Source organism: Phaethon aethereus, assembly GCF_964289735.1.
Source record: "Phaethon aethereus genome assembly, chromosome: Z".
Lineage (NCBI taxonomy): Eukaryota > Metazoa > Chordata > Aves > Phaethontiformes > Phaethontidae > Phaethon > Phaethon aethereus.
The window spans coordinates 20,242,493-20,259,490 of NC_138577.1; the positions used below are offsets into that span (position 1 = coordinate 20,242,493).

The window sequence follows — 16,998 nt, forward strand, 5'->3', positions numbered from 1 at the left end:
GACTTATTAATTTATGGTTGAAGTTTGATATTGTTCTCTCAATAAGTCTTCACAATCATCTAGCAGTATTTCTGTTTCCAGTATGTGCTGTGAATTCTAATTTAATGCAAGTTCTTCCTTACACATTTAATGGAGCCAGTTGATATCTGCTGGGTAATGCTGGGCCATCTAACGTAGCTAATGAAGATTTGGGAACAAAAACAGTGTCCATCTCTACACAGCATTTGCTGCTGAAGACTGGATTTAGGAGCAGGTGCTAATTTGTGGTGCTTACAAAGTACTATATGAGAACGGTGATTTTTGACCACACCAAATTTTGAAAAAAAATGCACAGGATAAAAATCCTTAACATTTTAAAAATTTGAAATTGCTTTTAATAACACTTTTAATATGTTATTTTTATATATTAAAGTTAAATTATGTATTTTACACTGCTGGCTCTCATTACTTAAGACTGAATTCTTCTGGGTCCTTGTGAGTCTCTCCTTTGGCATTTGGTCTCAGCATTGAAAATACATTTTCTTTTAAAATATATTAAAGATCAAGGAGATATTAAATAAAACATGTATTTACTTCTGTATTACTTTTAATACTTGTCACCCACCCATTAATATTGCTTTTATTTTCCATTGTACTTTTATTAATGTTATTCTATTGTGTAATGTGGTATATAGACACATTTCCTTTCTGTGTTCTTACTAAAGAGGAGGCAGAATGGCTACTTTTGCTAGTATCTGAACTAACTTAATAGATACTTTTCTTGCTCTCCATCGTATCCTCTTTGTATGGGACCTTGCTACAGCTGTGCTCTTCATGTAAGTTTTACTTGCTGACTTTTGTGCCTTTCAAGAAAGAAGAAATTTCACATAACTTTTTTAATTTGCAGGGTACTTATTGGTTCACCATTAGTTGGCCAACCTGAGAAAAGAACAGGAGATGTATACAAATGCCCTGTAGGAAGGGACAACGAGTCACCCTGCATAAAACTGAACTTACCAGGTACGAAAGAAAACAAAGCTGTGTCATGTGGAGGAATAATAGAGGTCAGATCTTAGGAGATTTTTAGCTAGTAAATATGCATTAAAGTTGTTTCTATAGAGAACATTTAGTTAGGACTCCAGAGCTAAGTGCAAAGGAAGTTGTGTTTGTAACATCAAAGATAACTTTATTTTAAAGATTCTCATTGTCCCCTGAAAACATGCTCATAATTTAGACTGGGCATTTGGCTGTTATCAAAACTTTATTATGACTGACATTACTTGACTGTGGTTGGCAGTCCTGGCCATGGAGCCAGAAAGGCCGTGGAGCATAGATTCATGGATTAACCTTTCCAAAGCTGTCTGAAGCCAACAAGAGCTCTCTTAATGCCATCAGTAAGCTTTTGATGAGAGCGTAACTAGCCAGAACCAGGCTGATGCATCTTAATATGATACAGGTAAATATTAATAATTTTCTTGCTCATGTAAAGAGATACACAATGTAGACAGGAAGAGACTCTCTGTTAATACGAATTTCACTGAATATACCTGTCATGGTATTTTCTACCTCCTCTTTCCCCTTGAAAACCGAAATGTCAGTAATGTAACATAACAAATATACAAGCTGTTAAGTCATTTATAGCAGGACAGGGTAAAAAATGAATGTTTGTTTTCTAATTAGCAAAACTGTGTGAACAGTAATCTCTTGCTTTTATTATGCTGTTATTTTTACTTTTTTTCTTTTCTGCGGTTCAAGAAAACTATTTGAGGCAGCAACCCAGACAAATTTTCTGGGATAAAAGCCAGTCTCAGAGATTTTTCTTGATTGTTGCAACTGATGAAGGAGGAGGAAGGGTGCTAAAATATTTGATGAAACCAGTATCAGTCTGGGTTTTATTTTAGAAGCTGGAAGTGAAGCTCTGTGCTAGGGGATATATACTTTAACATTTTGTTTTCATGTTCCCAAATACTTAACATTTTAATCTATTTCTAGCTGCTACTTCAGTTCCTAATGTTGTGGAAGTAAAAGAAAACATGACTCTTGGAACAACCTTAGTGACTAACCCAAAAGGAGGCTTTCTGGTAAGAAAGGACTTTTTGCCAATTTTAAAAGAAGTCTGCTTTTTCCTCAGGTACTATAACATTTCACCCTTTTTCATCTTTTAAAGGCATGTGGACCACTTTATGCTTATAAATGTGGGCGTTTGCATTACACAACAGGAGTTTGCTCTAATGTCAGCTCCAGTTTTGAAACCGTCGAGGCAATTGCTCCGTCTGTGCAAGGTATGCATGCCACAGAAATTCTCTTGTGCGTCCGAAAATGCTAAGTGCCAAACAAAACAAATGTATACACATAGACATACCAAAAAGTATGAACTGCTTAACTTAGCTACCAGCATTACCAAGTTAAGTAAATGTTTTCATTGTCTGTATATAACCTAAATTCTTGCTACTTTTGGAATTTATCTCAGTATAAACAATCATTAGAGTGCTATGTAACATCCAAACACCATTGCTAAAAATAATTGCATATGTTTTTTACTTATGGCCAAAAGACTTTTTAAATAATGACGGCGTGTTAAGACATAACACAAACCCAATTTAGTAATATAAATAAAAATCTTAAAGACCTGGTCCTTTGGAAAAATCAAAGAGGAACAGAATGACATTGAAGAACGTAGAGGTCACTAGTAAATACCCCAGTTACGTCATCTTCTGATCCCATTCTTAAATTTCTGCTTACAAGAAAGTTCCTTGCTGATAAAGGGAACACAAATGATGTAAAATACGATGCAGAAATTGATGAATGACAGTTGGCATCAAACATGTCAGTTCAGCCCCACTGCAGAAGGATATGCATTTGTTACTAATCACAGAAGTAGCTGGGGCTGTGAGATATATTTGATCCTTGTTAGTATCAATTCTTATCTGTCAATTTGTGTTGCAGAGTGTAAAACCCAGTTGGACATTGTCATAGTCCTTGATGGGTCCAACAGCATTTATCCATGGGAGAGTGTCACAGCATTCCTGAACAGCCTCCTGAAAAACATGGATATAGGTCCTCAGCAAACACAGGTATTTTATGATTGCTTAATTTGCAAGGAAAACAAAAAAAGATTTACAGGAAATGGGGTGAGAGGGTCATGTATGAAGCTCTTCAATTACAAGAACTTACAGCAGTGGGGTACTGAAAGAAAATAGCTAAAACCATGACTAAGTCAGTGTTTGCGGCCAAGTAGTGATGTCAGGGAGGCTCTCCCTCCCCTCACCACTCAGGCAGTCTGTAGAAACCAACTTTCTAACCTAGAGACAAAAGTTAAGTGCATTAAGTGAGGCTGTTTGAACATTGTCCTTTCCCACTTCCTTTCTCTCCACAACCACTTCTTGTCTTCTTTTGTACTTCATAGCACAAAGGTCATTTCTGCTTCTCCGAGGCACACATGCGTGGTTCAGACAGCCTTTGATTATGAGCTTTTTGGAGCAGCATTCAGTGTTTTGTACTGTGGAGCATTGAGCATACAGCTTTTAAACATTTGAAATCATAATTAAAGAGTGGCTGTTAAGCCGCATGTTATTAATGGCAGAAGCTGCATTTGTATAATAAGTGGGGAGGGCCAAATTCCCAGCTGCTATAAATCAGCACAGTTCCACCAGAATTAATGGAGCTACAACCAATTACCCCAGCTGAGGATCTTCACAGTCTGCTGAACAGAGTATGTAAATAGCAATTCCAGCAGAACTCAGGGAAGGGGGAAACCGGGGTACCAGGATACATTTTAACACAGAGGGCTTTACTAACAGCAACAGGTCTTCCTCTCCCTTCTCTCTTTTTCCCCCCTCATAAAATCAAGGATTTTCTGGGGTCTTGTATGATATTTGGTATGCTGCAGGCCAATACTTTGTGATTTTGCCACTTCAGCTTAGCTCCTTCCATTCAGCTGCTGCTTTCACAAAGGAGAGTGTGAGAAGGTGTAAAGGATACCTCTGTCTGCAGAGAGTACCCCTGTCATTTTCCAAGTTAAGTGCGCTTTGTGAGCTACGAACCAACTCCCCTGCTGGCTGTGCAGAACACTGTCTGATAAAATTATTACTTATAAACTCTCAACTTTACAATCATGTCCTGTTATTTTAAACACACTGTTCTTCCAGATATTGTGAGGAAGAAGGAAAAACACTTTGTCAAATTTAACAGAAAAGAAAAGAAAAATTCTTCTTGGTCTCTTAAGCTGGTGATTACTCAAACATGTGCCATCTTGGGAAAATACTTAAACCTGAACTTGCCAATATGGGGTAATGGCTGCGTGGAAATCATCACTGCCTTCTGCCCAAAGGGCTTCATGGGAATAGTACACAGGGCAATCAACTCTACTGCACCCTCACCCCTCTTCCTCACCCTGCAACTCTTAAATTTTTGTGTTGCCACACCTCTGTTATGTTATGTTTAGTTTTGGAATCCTGCCTCATCTTTGTGGCTCAGCTCACTCACAAAACGTCCCTTGCTGGCCTGCACTCCAGCAGCCCGCCATCTCCACCTACAGAATCTGTTCTACCCATGATTTGGCACAGCTACCCCTCTTCTCACACGTACACTTACTCACTTGAGAACGTCATTTTGGCATCTGGTTTCTAAAGAGCAGAAACATTTGAGAGGGTGATAAGAATGGGATAAGGGGGAGAGAGGCCACAAAACTGGAAATGGAAGGCAAAAGCTAGGTGGAGTTTTCTCCATTCCTCTTACCTTCCCCCCCGTCCCTAGAACATATCCCATTCCTCTCCTCTCCTCTCCTCCAAGCCCCCTGCTTTGGAACCCTGGCACAGCCAAAGGTAGTAACAAGTTTATACCATCTCCTCCACCCACACTGTCTCCTTTCTCAGAAACTGTGTTTAAATGACTATTGAATGAGGTATGGGGACAAATGACAGAGCAGGCTTACTTATTGCTGCTCTGGGAGCACAAAATAGAAATAAAGGAACAATTGTTTACTTTCTGTCTGTTTGAATTGATTTCTCCATGCCAATCTTCTGGGTATTTTTGAGCACGTAGAAATTGGTGGACTTTCATTGCCTTCAGATTGTTTTCCTTTTACACGGAAAGGAATGAGGTGATTACAGAGTAAGTCCTTAACAGCTTGGGTGTGACTTGTTCAAAACCATGTTTTGATTAGAGGCTTGCAAGACCTTTTTTTTTCCCTCCACTTAGCCCCTCCATGAACAATGGTCATTAGATTTGTGGCAAGTCAGAAGAGAAATTCCTGAGTGTCCCATTTTTGGCAAATTTGAAAGTGAAAGCCAGAAGTATCAGATGCAAAAAGCCAAAGTTTACAGTATATTTTTTTCAGAAGTATTTCCTTCCCTTCCTTTTCCTGTTCTCTAGAAAATCCATAACACCATACTGATGGTAAGCTGCATGGTGACCTTAAGGATAAAAAAGTAAAGGGAAAGTGATGATAGAAAAGTGGAAAAGGAAGAAGGAATTAAATGAGAAAAAATGGTACAAGTAGGAACAAAATATTTTTCTTACAATATTTTAATGTAATTGCAAGGCAAGATAGGTTTTTTTCCCTCTTTCTTTAAACTTCTGTAGAGATAATTGTCTTTTTAATATGAGGATATTTAATGAGGTTTTTTAATCCTTTACATATGAGCAACCTTCTGTGGTAGAAGAATATCAAGAGAGAAAGCAGAATACTTTGATATGTTCAATTCCAGCTTTAAAGCTATGTTGGAATGGCCTTCAGCAGTTTTCAGACAGGTTTTATTTCTCCATTAATATACTACATAGGCAGTTATAGGTGTTTGGCCTGTACCTTTTATATCTCCAAAGGGACTGTATCAGTGGACTAATAAGTCATGCCATGTTATATCTTATGATGAGTTTTATCTCCAGAAGAATGGAAGTGTATTAAAGAGGTATTAAAAAGATTCATGATGAAGAAGGACCTCTGCAATAGTTTACATGTAATTCCTGTCTGAATCCTTGGGAGCAGAATTAATTCACTTTTGCTTTGATTCAAGTATCTTTAGCAAGTTCCCCATATGATAAAATGTATTACCCATTGGTGCTTCCCAAGGCATCTCTGCTTTTCGTTTACGTTAAATATGATTTAAGTACAAAGAAAAATGTTTCTGATTTTCCTCCACATCCCAGTGGTGAAAATTGTAGCATATCATCTACTCGTACTAAATGTTGTTCCTTTCATTTTGGTTTTGTTGTTGTTGTTTTTTACCAGACAGATTAGCTTAATAGTTTATCAGGAAAGCCAGAACGTACTTTCCAAATAAGGGGCTGTATTCACTCATAGAACAACAATAAATAATTGCCTCAGAAATGTTTTGTCCCAAAGTAGAACAGTCCTTCAGTTGCATGTTCTTTCATGCAACACTTTTTCAGAGGAACTTGGGACAATTAAAGAATTATTCCCTTGTGTATTATAAAAGCCATGGAATGCTAGGGAAGGGAACATAAACTCAGGAATTACAAAGATGTTCAATAGATTATGGTCGGTAATGCTGGGAAAAATATTAAGTTTTCTGGAGTAGAGCAGAATTACATCCTTCCGTGTAGTAATATTGCATTTTCCAGATTTAAATTAAACAAGCAAATCAAAACATACAACACTTGTAAGCATCACTCTTAGGGGCTTGCTGAAGTTACGCAGTTTGAACAGGTTTATTGTCCCATAAAGGCACATTTGCATCATGTAGATGTGTCATTTATAGTTTTCCATAGAATAAAAGGCTACAAAAGCTCAAACCTTTATTGCTATCTAATAGAATATAATTCTAATTTTACAGAGTGTGATCCTGTGGGAGAATGGAACGGGCAGCCTAGTAGTATTTTGTCAGTTCTGTGAGGTTTTTCCTTACCATTTTTTGTGGAATGGCTCATCTTTGATGCCATGAAATATGTAGAACATGATTATCAGTGTTTTCAAAACTAGTGCTAAGGAAGGGTCCCACAGAACAATTGTATCCCATAAGATAACCACATGCCCCCCTTCCTTCCTGATTTACAAGCTATGCAACACAGTGCAGTTTTCCAGACTCAGATGTTCTTCCCATTCACTTCCTGAGAAGGAAATGCTCAAAATGTTTACTTGCTATGATCAGGGACAACGTTTCCTTTCAAATAGGAAATGATACAACTCAATGTCAGCCTGTAATTTTGTTCAGAAAAATGACAACACCATGGATTTCTAGACACTGGCAGATACTTTTCACCCTGGCAGCAGTCAATAGCCGATTTAATCCTCCGTACCAATAAAATCCTCACAGCTGCAGATAAGGAGCCCGTGAATCCACAGCAGCAGGCTCCCTGGTGTACAATAGTCTCTGGCTGCACTTGTGCATGGTGCTGGAATACTTGAGACACTCCTCCTGCTCCAAAAGACCAAACTTGATGAAAACCTCTTGTTTACCACAAGTTAACGGCAGCGTTTTTAAGCTTCTAGCAGCATCCTGTTCAGATGATGCTGTATGTCACTTTGGATGCCACAAAACAGTTGCCTTGGAGGAAACAGGTTAAAAAGTTTATCTTCAGCTTGGGGTTTAGCCAGTGCCACACGACTGCTGTGAGCACTGATACAGCCTGTGCCCCAGCCCGTTGTGCAAACACTGTGCAGGATTAATCGGCTGCTGCCCACGAGAACATGGAGCCTCTGGGTGCTCGGCTGCAGGTAGAGCGCGTCATGCCTCCAAGAGGGAATTAAAATATCTTAAAAGGGAGCAGCTTGTCATAACTTGGAACTTACATCAATTCTTCCAGATTTGATTGTATTTTCAAAAGGATATGGAAATTAAGTGGGATAGATTTTGCTACCACATACCATTGTAATTTTAGTCCTGTAATTGTATGTAACTAGCTTTTCATAATGATTGTGATACTGATGTTTAGTATCAAATATTTATCCATCTCTAACCCTCCTACTACAAGCAAACAAACTTTGTGCAGAATCTGAGACGCTATGAAAGTACCTCAGAAAACACCTATAAAGCAATTGCAAAGTGCATACTAAGGCGGTTCTAAAATAATATGATGGCATAAACATCCCAGAGGTCTTACTGATCTTCAGTACCTAAATGCTATAGTGCTTTTAATAATAGATGAGCGAGACATAAATATGCCACATAATACTGCATTATCCTAAATAACACCTATAAATTGCCATGTGTAATATAAAATTGAAATATGCTAATGGAAGATTGTGTGGAATCTTCCCAGTAAAAGCTGTCAGGAACCTGCCAGAACACTCAAACTGACAGAGATGAATGAGAGAAAATAATTGATATTTAAGAATATTGCCTATCTTTTCATTTCAGCCCTGTTTTTGCAGTAGGTTCCCTCAGGCAGTTCAGTTGGGTTCCAATCCCATGCGTTAATCTTTCACACAAAGATTTCTCCTGCTGAGGTCATCTAGAGTCTTTCCATCATACTCCCCCATTCCAGAAGCCACCATTTTGTTCATCTTGTCCCCTCTGGCACGTGTCAGGTGTCTATCTTTGGCTTGCCTCGTGCTGGGAGAACAGCCATGTCCTGGACTGCCCTGCTGCCTTCATCAAGATAAGGGTGCTTGGGTCTTCCTCTCACACTGAGGGCCCAAGTTTGTAATTGCAGTGCTGTTTTTAGGCTAGGTTTAGGGTAAATAAACTATCAGATGTATTATATTTGGATGAAATGAAGGGTGTTGTGAGTGAACCATGGCCTCGTACGCTATAAGGAAAACTATCTTGAGAAGTTGTGGCTGGTGGTTAGAGCATTGGTCTGCCATGGCCTAGAGGAATGCAGATTACTGCAAGTCAGGAAAAGCACGGTGTTGAACCTGCTTTTGGCTTTGTTCCCATTTTTAATATAAACAATTTAGAAACTTCAAAAAGTTTAATGAGATTGAGTGTCTTCTAGCCAGTCTTGCTCAAATACTTACAGGTGTTTCATACTGAGGGGAACACACAGACTTCAGGTGCAGATGGACGTTTACCTTCATGCAGGAGACACAGATGCTTTCTTTAAGGGTAGTCGATTTTTAACGAGAACTGTGCATTTCAGGTTGGAATTGTTCAGTATGGACAGACTGTAGTCCATGAATTTTTCCTGAATACGTACTCGACAACGGAAGATGTGATGGCTGCAGCCACAAGAATACGCCAGCGGGGTGGCACACAAACTATGACAGCCCTGGGAATAGATACGGCGAGGTACGTTCGCAAAATATTGTCCTGCATATGGTAGAAACAAAAATAAACAGATGGTGACAGTTCTGATTTTATAAATTAAAAATATGAGGTGGCTGACGTCTGATTTCATTTTAGCTAAGCAAAAAAATTTAGTAGGAGGGTGGATAAACAGACTGTCCTGCATTTAGAGCAGTTGTTTATGGCACCCTGAAAAGGCAGGCTGACTCTTGAACAGAGGAAATAGGGAAAAAGAAGAGACATGGAACAAGGTTATAGTCCTAAGCAGAAGGCTGTCAATCTTTATGTCCGTACAGAGCAGGTAGGACCTTTGTGTGTGAAGGGGTGAAGGAAATTAAGTTTTTCAGAGGAAAGAGGAAAAGATAGAACTTTATAATGTAAATTTGTCTTCATTCTGAGGTTTAAGATTATTACATGGTTTAAGCCCACACTTGTCAGAAAGCCTAGGAATTTTATATCCAAATTTTTGAACCTTCTGGATCATTGGGAGATTAAAGACCTGTTGTAGCAATAAGCATTATTTAGAAATGCTTCCTTTATGAGAAAAATGGAATCTGACTTTTGTAGGACAGACAGCAAATATAAAATCCTTCAGCCACTTTCAAACTGTACAACGTTGTCCTGGTATCTTTTTTCTTTTCTTCTTTCTTCTCTGGCATGACAGCATGACTTTATTCCACAAAAGATTGCATTCATCCTTTCCAAACAACCATTTAGTGAAATATGCAGCATCTTTCTGATGAACTATTTGATTATCTGATCAAAGTTTTTTTGATATGATGTCTTAAATCCAATTTAATCCTTGTATCTAAGGAAAACATTACTGGTGAATATATAAGCAGAAGATTGAGGGAGTCTGAACAAGTTCATGAAAGCAGAGCCAGTTGAGAATTGCCAAATACTCAGAAAGCACATGTGGTTCAGGAAGACCCTGTGCACCACAAGTTGTTGCAAGCTTGTATATACAGAAACTATCAGCAAAAGCTTCCTCTGTTCTTGCAGTCTTCCTGTCCATCCACTTTTGGCCCTCATCAGTAGATCTTAGCTTTCACTCATGTGGCCAGTCTTAGAGTGCTGCAGTATTCTAAAAAGAGGAAGCCCTGCTTCCTTCCTTCTCCTCCAGAGCCGTAATCTAGCCTTGCCTTTTCTGGTCCCCTCCAGAGTCTGGGTGAGCAGCTGCCCAAAACCTCGGTGCCTATTTTCCGATCTGCAGCTGTAGTAGAATTCAACCAGTCCCACCCATCTGCCTCCACTCACCTGCAACCTACTTCCGCCACATCCCCAACAGGCTGTTTTACTGTAGGTGTGCTGGTAGCTGAGTAAATGACCACGTGAAGTGCTGCTGTAGGGTGGAAATAGGTGGAGTTTTTATATGTGGGTTTTGGGATGGGGGGAGGTGTTGGTTGGGTTTTTTTTAAGCTGTCAAAAGCTGTTTTAAGGCACCAGAAGTGTATTTGAGAGGGGAGGAATTCTTCATTATACAGCATTGTGTTTTCTGCTGTTGCTCTCAAATGAGTGAATGCTTGTGAAACTGTTTGGCTGTGAACTGTCATGTAAGTTCCAGTTGTTGTTGTTTGTATTTGTTCATGGTTAATATTAATTTTCCTGCTTCTTAGTTAATGTGAAGTCTTTTAGTTTATGGTTGATTATGCAAATATGATGCATGTGCTAAATGCTGACATTGCCTTTCTCCAAACACTTTATGCTCCCTTTAGGAAAGAGGCTTTTACTGAGGCTCATGGCGCACGGAGAGGAGTACAAAAAGTAATGGTTATTGTGACTGATGGGGAATCACATGACAACTACAGATTAAAAGAAGTGATTGATAATTGTGAAGATGAAAACATTCAGAGGTTTGCTATTGCTGTAAGTGAAATTTAATGGGAAAATTCAGAATCTTAAAAGCATGTTTCATCTTCCAAATGTAATTCCTGTTTAAAAAGTTCACTTCACAGAATCTTTACAGAAATATAATCATTTCAGAGAGCAAAAAAAGAAAAAAGCTAAAAAAAATTTTTTAAATTGCTTTCTGATTTTATAGCACATAAAAAGCAATCTATCTGTCTTCCTGATGGTGACAGGTGTGTGTGCATGTAAAGAAAAAGGAGAAGGAGCTTGAGGGGCAGTATGAAATTAAATCCTTTTTGTTAAGGGCAATATTGAACAGAGTGGATTAGTTCAAATCTTCTGAGCAATTTCTATAGACATGTTACCTACTTTGAAAAAAAAAAAAAGCAAATGTAAACCATCAACAAAAACAGGTTTATTGTGGCTGTTCTGTGTGCTGGTATTCTAAAGTTGTTATTTTCATGTTGAGCAAACTTAGTAGCTGAAAGAGAGGATGAACATGATGTAGGTTAACCCATATTGAGAAATACAGAAACATTAATGATCAATTTGATGTTCACTTTCCATTGTATTTATTATGTATTCTACACTCAAATCATCCATTTTGTGTCATTAATTTTGAAGGTACGTTGGATTGTTGCTTCTCCATTCCTCTTTGTTTTGATACAATGAGGTGGCATGGAACCATACAACTTCAAAAAAGATGTTATCTTTAATTTAAAGAAAGATATAAACAGAAGTTGAATCCAGCAGCACACAAGTTTTCAGTGGTTTTCCTTCATAAAGCTAGAGAACATTAAAGAAGAAGTTGTCCTTGAAGCTGTAGTAATTTTTAACAATAAAATCCCTGTGTAGAACCAAATTTAAATTGCTCCAGCGTCCAGGAATGTAGAACATGGAAGTTTGGTTTTTATTTCCCTCTCAAAGCAAGTTAAGTGTATAGAGCACTTCTTTCTAAGAAAAATACTTGTTGGTCTGGGAGTTGGAAAAGTGAGTTGTTTTGTTCTGAGGCATCCTGAATTTTTACAGGCGTGGTGTTAAAACTGCAAGCAAAATCTGAAATCTTGTACTGTGATCGAGTTGTTAACACCGAATGCAAGTAGTGTTGTTACATGTATTTATAGAGCAAATCTGCACACAAAAAACAATTATTCTATGCCTAATTAACTTTTCATTAATTGCTCATACATCACGTTATGAGGAGAATTGGTGGTACGTAGAAGCCAGTGCAATTGTGTATTCTGGTTTGGATGTTGTTGTGTTGGGGTTTTTTTCTAAATTAAGGCCTACTTCAACAAATCATAGAATCACAGTACAAATCATTAGAATTTTATGAAGAAAGGAAAAAAAAGGACAGTTGAGGATAGCAGTCATTACACCATACAGTTGCTTTGTTTGCTACTGTTGATGTTTTCAGAAAAACAACTGAGCCCTCATACAATCCTGTTCTCATTGGAAAAAAATGGTTTCAAGTCAATTTGAGGTAGGTTTTAGCAGAATAAATTAAGGTTAGATACTATTTCCCAAATTTTTTTGACAATCTGTCTCAAAGACATTTTTTAAAACAGGTTATAAAATATATGCTTGACTGCTTTTTTTTTTAATTCTCCTTAGATTCTTGGCAGCTACAGCAGAGGAAATTTAAGTACTGAGAAATTTGTAGAGGAAATAAAATCAATTGCCAGTAAGCCTACTGAAAAGCATTTCTTCAATGTCTCAGATGAATTAGCTCTTGTAACTATTGTTGAAGCACTTGGAGAGAGAATATTTGCCCTAGAAGGTATGACATTATTTAAAATTTTACTTTATGCCGGAATTACAACTGAAGCAAATAGAAGACCAGCTGCTTTCATCTTCCTTTGCAATGTGTTGTGCTGCATAAAATACATTATATGGGTATTTTCTTCATGCTGATCATAAAAATATTTTACAATACACATCAAAAACATAGATAATGATGTGAAATATATTCAGATGGGTTAGAGCCTATGGAGACAAGAGCCTAAAAAGGTAAGTAACCATTACTGTTTTAGCTGGGGTAAACATGAAGTTGCTTTCCCTGAAGTAAAAAACCATTGCCAGACCATATCCTGATTACCCCATGATCATGTATTTGTCTGCCTATACCTTTAGGTTCTCTTTTTGGTTAGTTATTAATTACAGGGTATTGCTTTGCTATACAAGTTAACGTGGATTTGGTGTATGGAGTTGGCAAGATACATTTTTTCCTTTGAAAATGTTCGTGTTACTTAGATTTTAGGACAGAAAAGTCATTCTTTCATGATGTCTGCCTATATTCTCCATCCAAATTAGGCAACGCTGTCCAAATCTCTTGTTTCAAACACACTACTGGTAACAGAAGACTGACTTTATTAGTTACAAATTATACTGGACAACTCTGAAGGGATCTGTGTCACACAAAGAAAGCATCCATCTATTTGGAGTGACTTTTTCCAACATCTCAACTTTCCAAGTAGCTAGAATAGTGTAGTTTACAGCTGGAACAAAAGAACGTTGACTTGAATATCAAGAAATAGTACACATATGAGAGAGTATTTTAAAGTTTTTGAGATTGGAGCTATATTTCTCAGACATACTTAGGGGTGGGGGGTTTTTTTAGTGTTTCATTTAGCTTGATCAAATATTACCATTTTCAGCGGATTACTACTAATTTTTTTTTCCAGTTTATCTGTTCTTATCTTTTTACTTTCTGGAAGATTTTGTTTCCTCACTTTTGAAACAAATTAATTTGAGGAGGATTTAATTTCTCTAAAGCCCAAAGTTTTGCCTACTTAAGCTCATTGGGTACTTCAAAGTTCGTTGAATAGGAAGGTTACATAGTGCCTGTCTGTCACATGAAACCCCAGCCTCCAAATAGTGGAGTAAATTGTGCTGACTTGAACTCCCAGCTGGTGGGGAATGCTTTATATCATGAGCTCTAGCCCTTCCATTGATTTTAGTAATTCATTCCTCTAATCATAAGAAAAAATTACAAAGCATTTGAACATTAAACAAGTTCTGTAACTTAATAAAATATCAAAAAAAATGTAGTTATGTTAACAGTAATGCAACTGTTTCATGAAATTCTATAAATGTTGTCTGTTTATAAGATAGTTAGCTCTTGAGATTGCTAATCCTCATCATCATGTCCTTCAGTGTTTTGGTACTTTAAGCATGTTGTACCTCTTTAAGCATCAACAAATTCTGCAGTACTCCTTGAATTCAGTTTTAACTTCCTGCAAAAGATGCAGTAACAAATATGTATTTCTTGGATATTACTGGTTTTTATTTAACCTAAACCTATTATAAACTGTTAGTATATATGTGCCTTGATATATTTGCCTTATTTTCAACGTTCATTTTATATAGACTTGGCTGGATTATGAAAAATATATGTTTGAAACAAAAACTGTGGGAAATTATTTTCATCCACACTGTAAGAGACAAGCTATGTAATTTAATCTCCCCCCAAAGGCTTCTTGACTTCTAGACTTTCAGCAGGAACTCAGAGATGCACTAAGATTTCTGTATAAGACATCTGTGATACGAGACAAGAAATGCACCTCCTCCACCTGTGAAAATTCCAGAAATCACGTAACCTGTCTGCAAGGGAATCAGAATAGAAACTGAAAATGGGATCTTAGCTTTTTGTCAAAACATAGCAAGGTTGAGTTGCTCCAGTGGGTTGGTAAGAAGGTGCTGACTAAATCAGTTTCTGTTCATTCTTCAGGCACCGTTTCGTGTCCCGTCCCAAAGCATTTCAAGAGCTGTTCCAGATTTGCAGCTAGGCATCCATGGATGCATTTTTGTGGCAGGGCAGAAAAGCAGATTTATTCTTTCCCACCCAGTTTTCTGGTGACAATCCAGCTTATTGGATGTGTGCAATGTGGAAAAGATTAATTAACCACATACAGTGTAGCTGAATTAACTTCTGTGCATAACATGGAGGTCACAGGAACCTTGGTTCTTGAAATTCTATCTCTGAATCTGTTTAAATTCCCAATGTAAACACCCTCTTGCTGGTATGGTAGTACAACTGATTTTTTTCCTGTTGATTTCTTGTTTTCTTCTTGGTTTTGGCCTTTAAAAAATGCAAAGGAAAATTGAGAGAGAGTTGAAAAATCAAATGCAACAAAAACCCATTCTTGACAGCCAGTGGATTTTTACACATAATCTTTTAATATGCCTCTGTGTCTCATGGCATGGACTTCCGGTTTTAACAGCAATTTTATGTCTTATCCAACACGTAGGCAGGCACAAATGTTTTTTCACAAAATACCTTTTGTAGGATGCTTGGCAGTTTGAAACTCAATGGAAAGTTAGACTGGGGGCTGTTATCTAAGCAGTATTCAGAGCTGCACGCACCAACAGTACTGGCATTGTCCTCTGCCTCAGACTGTGAGAGTCCTGTCTTTCTCAGCTCATTAAGAAGCATCTTTTACTGCATGAAAATGTTGTTTATCAGGAAATGTGCAGCTTAAGACTTTTATGCTTAAAAATTACTTTTTCAGACTTAGCAAAGCAGCTACATCTTGCGAAACATGATGGCCACTATGTTCGCATGTCAAACGTTTTGCATTTGAGATCACAGCTACTTCCTATGACTGGTTATAAATCCCAACAATTAGCAAAGACATCATGCCCCAGGGAGCAACCTCTGTGGTTTAGTTGCTGAGTATCAAAAGTTTAGTATTATTTAATAGTCCAGATGCCTGAAATTCACACAGCCATGGCTGTTTCATTCATATAGCTGGAGGTTTGCCTCAGCGCTCAGCTGGTAGCAAATTGTGAAATCTTCCTGGACAAGCATCAGAGCAGATTTCATAGCTCCCCTGTACTGCCTGTTACCATATATTGCTCTCAAGTAGGAATCAATATGTAGAATCTAGTTACCTTCCTTGTGGTGCTTAATGTGGCAAAATAGTCCTTGAGTATTGCTTTTAAGTAGAGGAAGAGGCAGACCTTTCTCTTCCCTGATGATATTTCAAATGTACCTAGGAGCAAAGCAGCCCATCAGAGTTTAATAATTAGCATATGATTACCTGACAAGATACTGAAACTAGCATTAAATGACCTGATACCTTTTTTTATTCAAAGACACTTAAGAGAAACGGGAAGATTTTCATGTAACTTTCTGGGCAGGATTATAGTTCCCAAGCCCTTCCCTGAGGCTTATGAATCTTGGACAGCCGAGATTTTCCTGTGTTGTTTTTTACAAAGGTTCATACAAACACCAAGTGTTTTTCATTTAAAGTTCTACCAGCTGCCTATGAATTTTTAGTTGCTTGAATACAAGGCCAGGGTTACATGGCTGGTGTTTTATTGTTCGTTTAGCTCAAGTGGAAGATGGCTTAACCATATTAATCAAACATTCCAAACATATTTACCATCAGCCTGAGGTCAGTTTTAGCCCAGAAATATTTCTTGGACAAGTTCTGAGACATGATCTTAAAATGGAAACTCTCCTACTTAATGGTAGCATTTATCACGGATCTTAATTTATGTATTTATTGTAAAAATCTTTGGCAAACTATATTCACTGCATATTCTAGCTAATTATGCTGTCCTTTACTATCAGATGAGCATTTTCATTACACGATTCACACTCTTTTTTTTAGGTTGAAACTAATTTATATTTGAAACTTAATTTTTTCTGTTTAACAGCAACAACAGACCAGCAGGCAGCCTCATTTGAAATGGAAATGTCTCAAGCTGGTTTCAGTGCTCATTATTCACAGGTAAACAAACCGTTTGAAAATAGAAGTTCTTTTACAAAGTAGATTTTTGTTGGTGGTGGCATGAATTTGGAATGAGTATTTCAGAATTCTTTGTACAGTCCTGTTTGCTGTTGGAAGTTTTGGAGTTTCCTGTAATCCAGGTGCTTTTTTTGTAAACTGTATGTAAAGAATGATTATAAACAATGAAATCTTAAGAGGCTAAGTACCTTCTTCACATGAACTCTGAATGTATATGCTCCCATAGC

General features: G+C 37.6%; 1 protein-coding gene across 1 annotated transcript in view; it reads left to right on the forward strand.

Moving 5' to 3' along the window:
- Positions 1 to 16,998, forward strand: part of ITGA1 (integrin subunit alpha 1) — a gene marked incomplete at its 3' end in the record, with an annotated part of 70,746 nt that overhangs the window by 28,942 nt on the left and 24,806 nt on the right. The window contains exons 3-10 of the mRNA XM_082013459.1: positions 887 to 999; positions 1,972 to 2,060; positions 2,147 to 2,261; positions 2,926 to 3,053; positions 9,022 to 9,170; positions 10,883 to 11,033; positions 12,630 to 12,795; positions 16,680 to 16,753. Coding sequence (XP_081869585.1) covers positions 887 to 999; positions 1,972 to 2,060; positions 2,147 to 2,261; positions 2,926 to 3,053; positions 9,022 to 9,170; positions 10,883 to 11,033; positions 12,630 to 12,795; positions 16,680 to 16,753 — 985 coding nt within the window. The remainder of the gene's footprint in view (positions 1 to 886; positions 1,000 to 1,971; positions 2,061 to 2,146; positions 2,262 to 2,925; positions 3,054 to 9,021; positions 9,171 to 10,882; positions 11,034 to 12,629; positions 12,796 to 16,679; positions 16,754 to 16,998) is intronic.